The sequence below is a fragment of the Mustela lutreola genome, chromosome 17, assembly GCF_030435805.1.
Source record: "Mustela lutreola isolate mMusLut2 chromosome 17, mMusLut2.pri, whole genome shotgun sequence".
In the NCBI taxonomy this organism is placed as follows: Eukaryota; Metazoa; Chordata; class Mammalia; order Carnivora; family Mustelidae; genus Mustela; species Mustela lutreola.
Window position 1 is genome coordinate 43,131,189 of NC_081306.1, and position 16,841 is coordinate 43,148,029.

Consider the following 16,841-nt stretch of genomic DNA (forward strand, 5'->3'; position numbering starts at 1 on the left):
AAAAAAAAAAAGAGGCTCCCCCAGCCTAAGGCAGTGGCCCATAGCCTCACGGGGTGCCTCATGGCACAGCCACTCTGGAAGGGGGGGATCCCCAGGCAGGGCCTTCCTCCTCACCTCCCCTCCCAGTCTGAACCTGTCTGCCCGAGACCAGTGAGAGGAAAGGCAGGCCCCCAAAGGTGTTTGTGTGCTGGGTGGGCCTGGCAGGGGGTGGCCAGGGCGGAGCAGCTCAGCTTCTTTAAAGATGCTGTTTCCTCCAACCCTGTGTGCGTGTGTGTATTTGTGCATATACATGTTTGCATGTGGGTACCTGCTTATTTGCCAGCTGCCCGCCCCCCCGCCCCTGCACCCAGGTTCAGGAGAACCCGCCTGCTTCCTGGCTGGCCTCTGCTGTCACATGAGCAGTCCGCGGGGAGGAAGTCCGTGGGGAGGGCAGCCCCAAGACGTCCATGACACCAGCCCTCACTGACCTTTGGGCAACATATTAGTTTCCTGTGTTTGCTGTGATAAATGATCAGACATTTGGTGGCTAGAACAACATCAGCTTATTTCCTCCCAGTCCTGGAGGCCCCGAAGTCTGATACTAGTATTCCTCGGCCAAAATCAAAGTGTTGACAGGGCCATCCTCCTTCTAGAAGCTCTAGGGGGATATCTGTTCCTTGCCTGCACGAGCTTCCGGCCGCAGCCAGCATTTGTAAGCTTGTAGCCGTCTCACTCCGGCCTCTGGTATGTTGCTTTATCCCTTCTGAGTGTCACGTCTGCCTGTTAAAAGGACACACGTGATTGCATCTGGGGTCCACCCAGATAATCCAGGGTCATCATCCCAGTTCAGAATCCTAAACCGAATCGTATGTGTATATTCTTTCCCACAGACCGTAGTATTTAGAGGCTCCAGGGATTGGGACGTTTTACCTTCGGGGGCCATCATTCAGCCTATTATGGGTGACATTTGAGACATTTCTTTCATTTGACCCTACGGCCTGTGTGCAGTGTGAGGCAGGGGTCCCGATCCCCATTTTAATGAGAAAATGGACTTTGCTGGCTTGGGTGCCAAGATCTGTACCAGGAGACCTTGATCTGTTGATCAATCCCAGGCCTAACAGTTCGTAATATTTTTTAAACACATGAAATCTTACTTATTTACTTATTTTTGGGAGAGGAGATCTTGGTACATTTAATCAGGCAGCAAATAACCTGGCTCTCATTTACCTTGGGGGTCGGTGCTGGCTGGTGAGGATGTGCTGGCGTGCTTCCTTCCTGCCTCTTGGGGACATGAGTCAGGAGAAGGGGCTGTGGGAGCCCATCCCACTGGAGCAGACCAGGGCCACCTCCGGAGTTCCCCACGTGGGGCACAGTGCTGCGAGAGCTGGGCTCGCCAGGGGCAGCCCTGGGACAGGGCAGGTCACACTCAGGGTTGGACAGACAGAGAGACCCGGGCCCAGAGATCCCTTAGCTGACGCCGAGAGCCCTGTAACTGGGCTCCAAAGCCAGGAAATGAAAATAACCACCACAGTGAAAGCCCCATACATTCCTGTCCTTCTATTTTTATGTCTTTTATATCATGCTGTTCTCACATCCCCCTAGGAGGCAGGCAGAGCAACATTTCCCATTTCATAGACTGAGAACTCAGACTGGAAGGGGAAGGGGCCTTCCTAGTCGGCCCAGCAGGCCCTGGGGCCTGATGGGGGACTGACTTGGCTAGTGTTACCTTCCTGGCCCCTTGGTGTGTGGCCAGAAGGCCCGGGCTGTGGATGGGTCCCATCACCTGTTGACCGCAAAGGGTGGCTCTCTGATGGCCTGGGAAGCTCTTTTTGGCTTGGGCTGCACCATCCTTACTCAGGATTCTTCTGACCCCAGTCCCTGCGAGGTGTGTGACCTGGAACAAATCACTCCCCTGCTCTGGGCCTCAGTTTCCTCATCTGCATCTGGGTAAAGCAGGGTCGGTGTTAGTGGCCTCCGGTCCCTGAGGACTTGGCGTGAGCCCCAAACCTCCCTGCTCAATAGAGCATTTGAGGCAGCTCGCCTTGAAACCCTAGGCTTGGATGTCCAGGCTTTTCCTGCAGAGAGTGCCCAGGAAGAGCATTTGCCTGGAGCCCTTTTCGGCCACCAGCTGTGTCTGGGGCAGAGAGGAGTGTGGGCCTCCCACTTCTCTAAGGGCAGACCAGCAAGGAGTGGAAGGGTCGGGGATTCTGGCTGGAGAGAAGGCGCTGCGTTCAGGACACTCGGTATCGAGGAGCCAATTTCCCTCGGCGCCGGAAGGGCTGGCTCCGGCTCCCTGGCGCGGGGCACCGAGCCTTCCGGGGGTACCTGTTCCACTTCCTGCTGCGCGCCCGTCCCTTTGCAGACCCCAGACTCATCCGGGCGTCCCCTCCGGATTAGCCGCAGGAGGCAAACCACCGGCTCTGAATCCCGCCTTTGTGCAGGGAAGCCAAGCGGGGAGGGGCCGAGCGGACCCCCTGCCCCCACTGGAATGTCGGCTCCCGCGCCCCCGCCGCGCTCCTTCGCGGCCGCCTCCCCGCGCACTTCCTGAGCCCCACCGATCCCACCGCCCCGACGCGCACCCGCGCGCGCGCGCCCAAACACACTCACGCTCCGGCACACACTTCCCGGCGGGCCCGGCGGCCTCGCTCCCGGCTCGGCGATCCCGGCCGCGGGGCTCCGGGAGAAGCGACCTTTTGTTATTCAAATCACACCCTCGCGGCGCGCCCGGGCCGCAGGCTGCGGCGGCCCCGGGAATCCGTCCGCTCCCGCGCCCCCGCGCCCCCACACCCCCCGACCGCGGCGCCTCCAGCGGGTCGCGGAACTCCCCGGCCCCCCTGGGGGCTCCGCCGCGCCGTCCGCCCGCGGAGCCGCGCCTCCCCCGCCCCCGGTGCGCGCTGCGGCTCCGCGCTCGGCCCCCCTCCCCCCTCCCCCTCCCCCTCCCCGCCTCCCCTCCCCCTTCCCTTCCTTTCTCCGGTCCAGCCTCGGTCCTGCTGCCGCCGCCGCCGCCGCCGCCGCCGCCGCCTTCCCCAGTCCGCGGGGGCCCTGCCGGCCGCCCTGCCCGCAGCATGGCACCATCCGGGCGGAATTAGCCGGGAGCAGCATTTGGGGGAAGCGGGATCTCCAGGGGTGGGGGGTTGCCCTGCAGCCTCGGTCATGGATGTGAGCAAGATGGTAAGTGGAGAGCAGGGGCGCTGCCCTGGAGCCTCCCCTGGTCCCCGTCCTCCTCCACCCCCTTCCCTCTCTCCCTCCCAGTCGGCTTGATCCATTGAAAGTTTCTGGATTGTTGATCCTGCTCCTCGGCCCCAACTCCAGGCGTGCTGGAGGAGGGAGCCCGGCCAGGATTGTGGAGGCGGCTGGCCGGCAGGGATGGGGTTCCGGGTTTCCCGCCGCGCTGCCACCAGGGCTGCCCGGGAGAGCTCACTAGACCCCGGCGAGAGGGCTGTTGAGTTCTCCTCTCAAACTGGGAAATCAGCCTGGCAGCTGGAGGGCCGGGCTGCGGGAAGGGGGCTTGTCCTGTCCTACCCACTGTAGGGCCCCCTGCTTGTGTACCTGTTTAAGATTTGTGGGAAGATTTTTGGACTGAGCCGGTGGGCAGGGTGGGGGCACAGGTGGGTGACCTGAAGGGTAGTGGGGAGGAGCTGGGACTTTAACCATCTTAGAAGATGGGGGGGCAGGAATGGAATCCTTGGCATGGACGGGGGATAGTCTAGATGGACCACTTGTAAACCTCAGGGGCTTTGGCCTGAGGACCCGCAAACACCTTTGCCTCTTAAGCTTCAGACTCCAGGAGCACAGTAGGAGCTGAATACATTGTTCATTGATTGATTGGGGAGCAGCCCTCCAGAGGTAACAGGATGTGATTCAGGGGTCTCTGAGCACTGGGGGCAGCAGGTTTTCCCAGAGGTCCCAAGTGGCTCCCCCTCAGAGTGGAGATTTAAGGGTGTCTGTGACGTCCCTTGGTAGTCAGGCAGCCTGACCCTGGCTTTAGACCAGAGTGCCCCCCACCCCCTGCAATCCCCAGGCTTACAACATTTGAGGGCCTGTGTGTCAAGCTGGAGAGGTATCTGGTGATGGATGGTCTCTGCTGGTGTGTCTTTGTGTCCGGGGAAAAAAAGAGGTCTGGGTCTGCCTGTTCCTTGGGGAAGAGAAGGTACTGGAATTTCAGTTCATCTTATGTAGAACTAGGCTTGTTTCCCCCAGAGAGTGCATTTTGAAGTTACCATTTCTATGGAGAAGGCAGGTGAGCTCCTGGCCCTGCCAGGCCTTTGGCATTCTGTCTTGGGTAGGGGACAGTGGGATGGGAAGCAGGGGATAGGTGAGAACCGACCCTTCTGTGTCAGGAAAACAGGTGCATTCTGCACGCTGCCCTGGGGCTGGGAGCTGAATGCGAGTGTCGCCGGCTCCCATCCTCACATGAAGACACGTAGCTGTCCTTGGCTGGGCAGCGCTCAGAGGCTAGTCCGCCATCCCCTGTGTGCATACCGTGAAAGCCTATACTTTCTTTGGGCAACATTAGAACTACCTTTCACAGAAAATCCTGGTTGCAGCTGTGATGGTGGGGAGGTGGAAAGCTGAGTCGCAGCCAGGTTTTCTGGAGATGGGGCCAGGATCACCTGCCCTGCACGGTGGACCTGAAGCTCTAACCCAGTGGCCAGCGAGCCCCATCACACCCAGCTTCCTTCTGGCTCTGAGCTGAGATTCCTTCCACAGCCTTATGAGGACCAGCTTACAGAGCTCAGAGACGTGTGTCTTCAGAGCTTTGGGTCCCCTCTAACTCTACCGCCTCTGTCCGTCCCTCTGCTCATGAACTCAACAGAATTTATTTGATACCTGTCATTTCTATAGCAAGTGCTATGTGAGGGACATGGGAACCTAATCTGTGGCCTTCCTACTCCTCTGGGCCCTTAGCATCTGGGTGGAGGGGTCCAGAGAGAGGCAGCCCAACGCAACAGTTAGTACCAACGCAGGGCCCGACCGGAAGGCCGCAGCTCCGGGGGCCATAGGGGTCTGCTGAGGGACTGGGTGGCAGAGTTCAGATGGAGGACAAAGCCTGAGGCCGGGACTTCAAGCCTGGGTGGGGTTTGCTCTACTGAGAGCAGTGAGAGGCTTTGCCTGTTGGAAGAGGTGTGGGAAGAGGAATGGGCAAGGCCATCTGGTGAGGCTGGGGACATTTGGCCAGGGCAGGTTTAGATCAGGAAATGTTGAGGTCGTTGGTTGGGGCCAGATCAGAAAGGCCTTGAATGCCACCCAAGGTGTTCCGACCTTGGGCTGTGGGAACTAGGTAACCTCTGGAGAACTTGGGGCTCAGGAAAGGCACATGTCTTGCCTCTTTCCTCTTAGCGTGTGGTCCACACAAAAATGAGATGAAGTTCTCTTTCATCACCAAGCACCAGTCCAGAAACAACTGTCTTCAGCTCTATGTTAAAAGCACAGACGCTAGACTGTGCAGAAGAATCTGACCCACCCCAGGGAACAGGCACCTGCTTCCCATTCCTGCCAAAGGCCGAAGTTCCTTTTCTGTCCCCACCACTAAAGCCCTCTGTCTGGTTTGATGTCCTCACTCTGGGGGCCACTGGCTCCGGGGTCAACCTCAAACCCAGCATTTCAGCCACATCTTTGGCAGAGCCTGACATCGGGGGGGAGAGAGGGGGATCCTCTTGCTTACTGCCGAGTGAGAAAAAGCAGATTAAAGTTCACCCAATTCCCTACGTGCTTTTGAGCAAGTTTTGCTTGTTTGTTTGTGGTTTGTTTTGTTTGGTTTTGTTTTTTTTAAACCTCTTTGCCTCATCGGTAAAATGAGAATTATACCTGCCTAGAGCATCCTAGTGAAGGTTGGAAATCATTCTTTCAAAGCACGGGCTTAGGAAGTCCTCCTTATGTGTGGTGGCTTTTAAGAGAATGATGGTTTCCAGAGTCTCATCTAAGATGACTCTGACCTCCACCCCCACACACCCTTTCCTTGACTGGTTGTTCATTTATTTGTTTAATCTCTACACCCAGGGCAGAGCTCCTTAAACTCAGGATCCCCAGATCAAGAGTCGCCTGCTTCTCCAACTGAGCCGGCCCGATGCCCGCGCCACCCCCTTATTTTCTTGACTGGCCTGAAGAGTTGAGTGTAGGCTCTGTTTCAGTGGACGGCTCGTGGGACCCGTTCTTCCGCTTCTACTTCTCTTTCTGAATGAAGGCACAAAGTGATGGGGACAGCAGGTCCACCAGCTGCTGCGAGTGATGAATTTTTGATGACCTCAGATTTCTGCCCAAGGGAGAGCTTGTTTAACATGGCACCTGGGTGCAGTGGGGCCGCCTTTTGGGGACTGTGATGGAGTCTGTGCCTTTAGCAAACACAGAAGATTCAGGGCTGTCCTTCGGGGAACAGAGCCAATGCCATCAATTCTTCCAAAAGAACGTATAGTTTGTGTAACGATTTACATCTGCCGAGTGCTCTACAGTTTACAAAGCCTGCTCATGCTTAGCACCCCCCTGTGAGGAGGGCAGAGCAGAAGTCATTAGCCACGTTTTACAGATAAGAAAACTGGGGTTTAGAAGGTGATGTCCGTCCAAGTGGTGGAACTAGGTTTTGTCGCCGGTTCTCCTGGTCACCAAAATGTACGCTATGATGACCGAGATAAGGGGGGAGGGGAAAAGAGTCAGTGACCGGATTCTGTGGTGGACACAAGCCAATCAAAAAGGACAGACTGGAGGGGCGGTGGTCTTTGGCCTCGGGGGCCCCATGGGGTGGGGGGCTTCTGCCAGTCTGTGTGCAGACTGCACGCCTTGTCAGTTACCCACGCCTTGTCAGTTACCTACCACTGTTTTCAAAACTAGGGTTTCTTCCCTAGTTTTCTCTGCTGCCCTCCTCAGATCCCCCAGTTTACTGAGCAGGCAAACGAGGGGTGGGGAAAAGGTGTTTCAGGTGTTCAGAGTAAATGATAATGATGGCAGGGCAGGAGCAAGCTTCTGGTCGACGTGCATTGCGGCTGACAGGTGCCCGTGTGTTTGCTGGGCTGAGGGGCAGCACAGGGAAGAACGATGCTGACGACTGTCCGTGCAGCCCAGATAGGCAAATAGCCATGTGTCAAGGAATGCTTTTTCCCACCTAGGGTCTGAGCTAGGTAAGCAGTTAAGGCTGGACACGGGTGGCCGGCTTGGTGAAACCAGGGCAACATTTTCAGCTCTGGGTTGTAAACTCGGGGTGGTGGGTTGCGGGCAGTATTTGCACGAGTGAGTTCGACAAGAAGGCATCCAGGTATATTACATGAGGAGGTCAGCATTCGTGCATGAAACTGGCTTTGGAGGTATACAGTATACACACGTGCACGTCAGTAAAGACTGGCCTTGTACAATGTATTTTTTACTATGGTCAGAGGCAAAAAAAAAAATAAAAAGTTTGGAGTCTCTGACTTAGAGAGTGTCCAGAGCAGAGCGAGGGGGATGTCAGCCTTGCAAGATGAGTGGAGTTGTTCAGCTTATAGAAGAGAAAGCCCCAGGAGGGCGGATGGTTGTCTTTGACTCATGGAGGGCTGTTGAGACAAAGAGGGAGTGCACGTGCTCCACAGGGCTCTGGAAGGTGGGATTTGTTTCAAGAGAGGCTAGATGTTGGCTGGCCAGTGCTTCCCTATAACAGAGGCATTCTGTGGCAGAATCAGCTCCCTGGAGAGGGAGAGCACCTATCTGTCCACTGGAGCTGCTCCGGGACCCTGGGAGAGTCTGGTCTCCGAGTCCTCGCCAGCCCTGGAGACGGGCTCAGTGTTCAGGCTTGGGGAAGCTCAGAGTCCCGTGGGTGGATGGTTGCAATCTAGCATGGCCGTATCACCATAACACTGGGGAGCCGTTCCAGCGACATGTGTCCACAAATCCTAGCTGTGTGCGCTCCCCGGTGTGGTTCCTAAGATTCAGTGGAGCATGGTGGCTCAGCAGCCTTCTTCAGACAGTCCCCAGAAGAAGGTCAGGGGTTGTGGATGACGGCCAGCGAGGAAGGAAATCTGTTACTTGCCTCCTTCAAAATTACTTAGGGAAAAGAGTTTTTTGTTTTGGCTTTTTTTAAAAGATTTTATTTGTTTATTTGACAGAGATCACAAGTAGGCAGAGAGAGATGTAGAAGCAGGCTCCCCACTGAGCAGGGAGCCGGATGGTGGGGCTCGATCCCAGGACTCTGGGATCATGACCCAAGCCGAAGGCAAAGGCTTTAACCCACTGAGCCACCCAGGTGCCCCCAGGGAAAAGAGTTTTGACTATCATCTTATGGCTAGTCTTTTTTTTTTTTTAAAGATTTTATTTATTTATTTGACACAGAGAGAGAGATCAAAAGTAGGTAGAAAGGCAGGCAGAGAGCCCGAAACAGGGCTCGATCCCGGGACCCTGAGATCCTGACCTGAGCTGAAAGCAAAGGCTCAACCCACTGAGCCACCCAGGCACCCCCTGTGGCTAGTCTTACTGTCACTGATTGTGTCACTAAGATTGTGTCCTAGCAGGATGCGGTTCAGTCCGACCACACACATATCGGATACTCCCCATTTTGTGTTTCCCGGGATGTAGACATTCAAATGTTAGATCCGGAGCTGAGGACGGCCAGGTTGTAGGCAGAGACAGAGACTCCCTTGAAATGAGCTGACTGAATGATACGTAGACACGTGCCGGTGACAGAAAAAGCAGTCTCCCCTGGATTCTTTTCTCCCTTAAAACCGCCTTGAGGAGCAGAATTTAGTTTCCTTGGAGGCTCCTCCAAGCCTCCCCGCCAGGCAGGGGCTCAGTTCAGAAGCAAATGTAGGTTTTAGGACACTTGAGCCCACCGTGCTCAGCCGTCCAGAGAGAGACCTGCCCATCCCTGCCCTCTCCGCACTGCCCTACCACCGCGCCACCCCCCCCCCCACCCCCGCCTCTCCCCAGCCGGTGATTTTCTCAAAAAGCACGTCCAGGGGCTGTTTCCGCTCCACCTTTGTCTCCTTTCTAGCTGGAGAGGTCCCAGTCCAAAGCCAGACAGGCACGTGGTCTGGCAGCTGCCCCTAAGCCAAAGGATTCCAGCTGCCCGACAAAAACGCATGCCGCCCCAGGGCCCCAAAGAAATTAAGCACAGGTCTTTTAGGGGAGGAGGAAAAAAAAACCCTGTGTCACCTTTCGATTCCCTGAAGTCTTAATGACTCTTTGATCTGGAGGTGCTTTCTCTGGGCAAGTGGAAAAGGATTAGAGGGCAGAAAGCTCATTTGTAACTGTGAGTGAGCAGCGGCTGGACTCCAAGGTGCCTCCAAGGTGCCGTCCCCTGCCTGGGGAGAAGGATCCGGAGCGGTTTCTGGGCCCTGAGGCTGCCCCGGAGGCTGGCCCCGGGGCTCTGGAGTCACATAGGCCAGAGGCTACATTTTGATGCCACACTTGCTCCACTGCGACCCAGATGATAAGTTAATTGACCTCCCGTGCCTCGGATGAGTTGGTGTCTGCAGACCTAAGAGATACTGACACGGCCTGTTTAAATTTTTGGCACATGGGAAGGCTTAGTAAGCCCTGCTGTAATTATTAGTTTTTCACTTATTCCTTTAGGCAACAAATAAAATCTTAAAGCTTTAGGCGATGGGTAGAGTAGTCCTTCTGCAGAACGGCCCCCCTGCGAGTAGGGCGTCAGGCGTGTTGTGAGTAATTACGGTACGTGCGGTAAAACGCAGGGCATGCGTTTGAGGAAGGCGCTGGCATGGGAAGGGGGGGATACTTGGCCAGGCACCAGAGGAGCGTTTCACGGGGAAAGCTCGAGAATGAGGGGAAAGGAGTCCCCCAGGGGGCAAGGCAAGCGAGGAGGGGATTTCAGGCAGAGAGCGCCATGGCGCGAAGTGGAACCGTGGTGTAGGCTAGCAAAGTTCCCAGGACGCGGGATCCAAATCCTTTGGAACGTCAGTGCTTCCTGGAGGAGGAGGTATCTGAGCGGTGTGGGGAAGAAGGGGAGCAGCCGTTTCATTGATGGAAACACCCGGTGCGCCGTAGGTGGGAAGTGAATGGATGGTGACATCCGGAAGGACGTGCTGAGTAGGTTGGCTAGGAGCGGGGCCAGAGGAAGGAGCAAAGACGGAGGAGTGGTGCCAGGTGCGGGCCCCCCGTGGAAGTAGCCCGCATCCTCCAGCGGAACCGGCGCAGCGAGAGAGGCCGTCCCCCCTTGACGATCCCACCGGGATGTGTGCTTCCGGTCTGGGACCAGGATGAGCGTGGGAGCCGCAAACCTGGGTTTTTTTTTTTTTTTTTTTTTTTTTTGGAAATGAGCGTTTCATTAACTTTCTTTCTTGACTTCTCTTTGGAGCACTGGGTTCAGCCTCGTGCTCTGGGACCTACAAGAGCGTTCTCCTGCTAGAGGAGTCTCAGGCTGGATTGTTTGGAAAGTAGTCGCTGGTCTCGGTGCTGGGCAGTATCCCCCGGGGTCCTGGCCCTCGTCTTTTTTTGTCCTATACGTTTGTCAGGATTGTCCCCTGAGTCGGCACACCGAGGCCCTCTGCCAGGCACTGAGAACCTAACAGAGAATGGGAGAGTTGGAAGGCTCCTGTCTTCAAGGAAGCTGAGGCAATCAGAGTATGATAAATGCCATGTTAGAGACTCAAGGGAAGTGCATAGAAACTCGGAGGTAGGGATAATTCATTCTGCCAAGTGGCACAGGAGGTGGGCTGAGGAAGGTGACAGTTTAGTTAGGCATTTGTTCATTTATTTATTCAGAAAAGATTTTATGGAGGGGCACCTGAGTGGCTCAGTCGCTGGGCATCTGCCTTCAGCTCAGGTCGTGATCCCAGGGTCCCGGGATCCAGCCCCACTCTGGGCTCCTACTAGACGGGAAGCCTGCTTCTCCCTCTCCCACTCCCCCTGCTTGTGTTCCCTTTCTTGCGGTCTCTCCCTCTCTGTCAAATAAATAAATACATCTTTAAAAAAAAAATACGAATGCAGTACTCTCTGTGTAGCAGGTGTTGTTAACAAGCACTTGGGACATTTCACTGAACCAGAAACCCTTGCCTTATGCTGCGGACCTCTCGTGTGTGTTGGGGATGGGGTGTAGAGATGAACAGTAAATGTAAACAAAATAAATTGTGTCGGAATTTGGAAGGTGGTAAGTGAGCCCAGGGACAGGGCGGGGGACACAGACATGGCTACCATTGCCCTAAGGAAGCCAGGGTTAAAAGCTTCGTGCCCTGGGACCCCCTAGTTGCTTTGTCTGCTTTGGCTCACTGCTGGGGGGTGGTTGGTGCCATCAACCATGTAGGAGGCCCTCTCAGCTGTAGTCAGGTCAGCTAGAATGAGGGTAGTGTGACAGGAGGCCCTGAACCCCACAGCGGGACTCTTCGCTTTGACTTCGGGGCCCACTCTATGGGACAGTTTGTGTCCACGTGTTGGCTTCTCAGCTCCAGAGGGGACATGGCCATGCGTGTCCTGGCTTCTGATGCTGTGCTTTAGGGAGCCTGGGGCTCCTGCCCTTTGCATACATATTAATATCACATCTGTGCTCTTCAGCAGCTGCAGTGACGAAACAGGGTCATCCCCCGAAAAATGTTTCACTTACGCTGTATTTTCAGAAAATAGGAAAAGGTGTAGAGAACTAGAGATTGAATACACTTCCAGCATCCCAAACACTGTTGCTAACAAGGCTTCTTTGGTAGAGATCCTTACAGTGTGCATGTGTGTGTGTGCGCCCATACTCACGTAGACACATGCTAGCTTGAGGCATATGAAAGTCCTGCTTTTATAAGCCAAAGTGGCCAAATTTGCACTTGATTCAACCAAATGTCAACATATGCACAGCAGGTACACACATACCTAAACCAGAAGGGACCTACAATATCATAGGTCTGTAAGCTTATTTCAGCCGTCACTATGTCTTGGATCCAGAAACCGTGTGTCAGAGTGGTCAAGGGCTCGGGTCCCGTGTTCACAGTCCGTCTCCACCACTGACTTACCTGGGCAGATTCCTGAGGCTCCCCCCTCCCTCGAATAGTGGGGATAATCATAGCATCTTCTTCTTTTTTTTTTTTTCTTTTAAAGATTTTATTTATTTATTTGACACACAGAGAGAGATCACAAGTAGGCAGAGAGGCAGGCAAAGAGAGGGGGAGAAGCAGGCTCCCTGCTGAGGAGAGAGTCCAATGCAGGACTCGATCCCAGGACCTGGGATCATGACCTGAGCCGAAGGCAGAGGCTTATTAACCCACTGAGCCACCCAGGTGCCCAATCACAGCGTCTTCTATGGAGGGTTATGGGGAGAGCAGAAGGCTTGGCATGTACGTGTGCAATCAATACCATGTTTCCAGATGAGTAGAGGTGACGTGTTATCTCATTGTAATCGGTGCCCTAGTAGTAGACATTATACTATGTCCATTTCCCTCTGTGGAGGTGACATCCTTGTGCATACATTGAAGACTGACTATCTGTTCGCCCCTTTACACTTTAAATACTTGGGCTTTAAGATTGTAGGTTTTTTATTATTGAGAAATGGGTTTGATATATAATGTTATATAAATTTAAGGCATACAACATGTTAATTTCTCCTGTTTAGATATTATAATGTGATTGCCATTGTATTGATAGAAGTTTTAACAGGGTTTTATTTTTTGAAGATTTTACTTGTTTATTGGGGGGAGGAGGGGCCGAGGTCAGGGGAGAAAGAGACTCTCCAGCAGATTGTTCAACGAGCGTGGAGCCCGATGCAGGGCTCGATCTCACGACCCTGAGATTGTGACCTAAGCCAAAATCAAGAGTCAGACATTTAACCAAGAGCCACCCAGGCACCCCAATCAAGGATTGAAGGATCCTTTTTAATGTGTTTCTAACTGAGTGGTTGATAATGGGGAAGGTCACTTGGACTGTTGTGTGTGATTCTGGGAACGGGGCTCTCTGGGCGTGCCCCCTTGGCAACACATTCCCCACCCTGGGCACTGGCCCCAACTTCTTGGCGTGGAGGCTGGCCTCTCCACCCCAGTGATCCTGTGGGTCCCTCCTCAAGGCCAGTCGTCTGGTTCATGGTTCTTACTGCAAGTCTTGGTCAGATACCCCGTCCCACCCCCCCATTCTGCATGCACTAGGATCTCCTCTCTCACTGGCTGTGCATACAGAGCACTTACATCTGACTCATCTGTGAATTAATTTAGTACAACGCTTGACGCATAGGTGCTCAATATATGTTTGGTGGGTGAATTTCGTGAGCGAATAAAGCCACGGATGACTAAATTAATGGAGGCCAGCAGGGGCCAGATCCCGAAAGCCTTGAGTGGAACATTTTCCCCGTGCTCAGCGGTGAGCCCCTGGACATGCCTGGTGTGGTTGGAGTTGTGCTTTGGGGAGAGAGGTCTGGCCATTCGTAGCTCCCAGGAGCTCTGGCGGCCCAGAGGATAGTGGGATGTCAGGCCCATATGCCTAGGCCAGGCAGGGTTCACGCTGCCTGGGGCCCTTGGGGTGACCCTGCCCCTCTTGAACCTAGAGGCTCTTACCCCCTACTTCCCTAAGGAGGGGCTCTCCTTCACTTGAGAAACGGAAGTGAGAGTTCTTGGCTACTCTGCTTTCAGAGGAAGTCCTATCAGAGCCCCGATGATGATGATGAAATCCACTTCCGGAATTAGCAACCACCACCTCTCCCCTTTTGCAAAGGGCTTAGCAGCTCCTCCCCGGAGCATTAGGACTCCCAGGGTTCTGGGCCAGAGGTATCGCATCAGGCCTCCTGCCTGCCAGCCAGGACGTTCCTTGGCCTCCGCAGGGTGACCAGACCCTGCCCTGCCCTTTCTTTCTCTTTGGCTCTGACCCGAGATTTGTGTGGCTGGGCTTTGGTTGTGTGTTGTGAAGGACTTCAGTTCCTGGAAGTGAGGGCTTGACACAGACCTGTGTGTCCTCTCAGTGGATAGGAGTCTGACTTGCCCTTCCCAGGCCCAGCACAGAGCTTGGGATCAGTGAGGTTGCACCCGAAGCAACATGTTGGCTCAAATCCTGGGCCATGCTCTCTACCAGCCGGGTCATCTAGCTAGTCAGGACTTCTGGCTAGCTGGGCAAGTCACTTAACTGTTCTAAGACTCAGTTTCCCCATCTCATGAGTGGAGGTAGCAGCCCTGGTGTGACCACAGGGTTAAAGGACATAATGGGTGCAAATGAGTCTGGGATCTGTTACAGGCCTTTGGAAAGGTTCATTGAATGAGAGAATCAGAGCTTGAACCACAATGAGGTAGAGACTATTCAATCTGCGTTTGAGATAAGGAAATTCGAGATCCTAAGGTGGTGGGGTGGGGGTTGGGGGGGCGTAGAAGAAAGTTGAAAGAAGAATTGAGGGGGTGTCTGGACATTCTGCCTTATGCTTCCTCTGCTTCGAGGAGACTCCAGCCCCCGCCCCGCTCCCTCCAACACGCACATCTGCCGACGCGAGCTCCAGTCAATTTCACGTCTCCCTTCTGAAAGGCCTCGTTGAAAAAGAAGCACACAGAAGTGACCAAGGTACCGGTATCGATTCCGTGGAGGTCCCGGCTGTTCTAAGGCAGTGGGGAGGACGACAAGAGTCAGCACGAGAAACACGGAGGGGGTGTCGGGGGATTGGCTGGGGAACGAGGAGGCAGAGAGGGCTGGCTGCGTATTTTCCTCATGGGCCTTCACGGCTGCTCCCTGGCAGGCCTGTGCCCTCCCCTGCTCCGTGCAGCAACCCCCCGACCAACTTTCCTAGACAACTGCCGTGCCTTCTCCTCCCCTGCCCTCACGCTCAGCCCCAGACCGTGCTTCCTGTTTCAACTGTGAAAAGAGATGCAATCCCCAGAACCCTTGCACAAGCCCCGGCCGGCCATCTGTCGACACCTGTGTCCATACTCGGTGACCCGGGCTGGTGCTCTCCGGGGTGGCCAGCTCCTGCTGTGCGTTAGAGCCCCTCCCCCTTCCAGGGATGCTCCGTTCCTTCCCCTCTGATCCACACAAACGCGTTGTAATTCCTCCCGTGAAAAACACGGCGGCGTGGACCCCTGTCTCCTCCTGTCTCCGCTCCCTTGCTGGCATCTGCCTCCAGCTCCCCTTCCTCTTGTCTCTGAATCCCCCTTCAGACTCTGCCCCCTTCCAGAGTCTACCAGAAAGCCCCACTAAAGGTTACCACGATGTTCAACCCAGTGGGGCCGTTTTTTTCAGTTCTCATCTGCTTGGTCTGTCGGCAGCCTTCACCACTGACGGCTCCCTGCCGAAACGCATCGCTTTGTCGTCGGCCTTCTGGGGTGCCACACTCCTGGCTTTCCTTCTCCCTGTGGGCTGTTTCTTTGCTTTTTCCACTTCTCACTGCCCCCCAGCTCTTTCTTGATCGTCTGGTGTCCTCGGGCTGTCCCCAGAGGTCTCCTCCGCACTCACTCCTTGGAGGTCTTCCCCATCCTTACACCCCATCTCTACGTGTGGATGGCTACCGGACCGCCCGACCTAGCTCGCACCTCCAGCGAATTCCAGGATCGCACTCTGCCACTCCACCCCCCATCAGTTTGATTTCCATTTGGTGCCTGATGGGCATCTCCTTGTCACATGCCCCCCGATCAGCTCCTGTCTGCCCCAGACCTTCTCCTCCCTTGGTTCTCTGTCTTCTTGATGACCGCTCGGTCCCACACATCGCGCTGGTGAATAATCCTGACTCCTAGCCTTGACTCCTTCCTTCCGTCCACACACCCCACGTCCAAGTCAGCAGCAACCCGCGTCAGCCCTGCCTTCTCCGTATATCCAAATCCGTCCACATCTCAGCCAGCACTTCCCACCGCGGCCAGCCCGGTCTGGGCCTCCATCATCTCTGCCCTGGATTAAGTCAGCCACATCTCAGCTGTTGTCTCTGCTTCCCTGCGTGTCCCCGCAGTGTCAGCACAGCAGTCAGAGGCGTCCCCTAAGAAAGGAGTCTGATCATGTCACCCTTCGTTCAAAAGCTCCCAGGGGCTCCTGGCTCCCTCGGAACACAAGCTGGTCCTTGCAGTGGCCCACGTGACCCCTTGTGATTCGGCCTCTCCTCCTCCGACCTGAGGGCTCCTGCCCGGTGGACTCTGCCTGGAACCCTTCCCCCAGGCGCCTTTCAGACCTGCTTCCTTATCACTCTATTACCTTCCAGTGCCGCCTTCCCTGGTGACCCCATGGAAGGTTATGAGACCAACCCCGTTCCTGGTCCTCTAGCACCTGTCACCATCTCAGACACCGTGGATTTTATTGAGTGGTTCGCTGTCCGTCAGTCTCTCACATTCAAATGTAAGGTCCATGTAAGGTCCATGAGGCAGGGGTGCCTGGGTGGCTCGTCGGTTGGGCATCCGACTGTGGATGGCTCAGGATCATGGGATTGAGCCCTGAGTCCGTCATCCGTCAGGCTCTTAGCTCAGTGGAGAGTCTACTTGTCCCCTCTCCCTCTGCCCCTCCCCCTGCTCATACACTCTCTTACATATATGAATAAATAAAATCATTTAAAAAAAAAATCCATGGAGCAGAAATATGTCGGTTTGGGTGTACAATTATACTCCTGGAGTAGGGCCCAGCAGGCGATAGGCCTTCGGGAAATGTGTGTCGAATGAATGTGTAAAGATTTTGGAGCAGTTGCTCCCTGAGTTTAGGGAAGACTGGGAGAGATTGGGATGGTCCCTAAGAATCAGGGGAAATATCGAAAGAGGTGCCGCAGAGCTGGGCTGGGTGTCTTTGAGAAGAAAATAGATGACCATCTGTACGGGGCCAGTTCTGTCGTTGGCCAGACTACATGGGAAGAGAGCTATTTTCCCCGAGCCTTATGTAACAGATGTGGTTTTGTGTAAATCACACTTCTGTAAATGGAATCCTATTTTAAACGCACTAGGAGAGACTGCTATTTAAAGGAATCGGATTCCAAATTCTTTTGTAAGATGAATAATCTCCTGATTTGCCCTGAGTGTCAATTCAGAGTTTCC

General features: G+C 54.8%; 1 protein-coding gene across 2 annotated transcripts in view; it reads left to right on the plus strand.

The window, feature by feature from the left end:
• Window positions 1-16,841, plus strand: part of HIP1 (huntingtin interacting protein 1) — a 139,759-nt gene that overhangs the window by 58,386 nt on the left and 64,532 nt on the right. The window contains exon 1 of one of the 2 annotated variants that reach the window (XM_059154927.1): window positions 2,988-3,150. The exons of the other annotated variant lie outside the window; for it this stretch is intronic. Coding sequence (XP_059010910.1) covers window positions 3,133-3,150 — 18 coding nt within the window. The 5' untranslated portion in view covers window positions 2,988-3,132. Of the gene's footprint in view, window positions 1-2,987; window positions 3,151-16,841 lie in introns of those variants that run through there. 2 annotated transcript variants of the gene reach the window in all.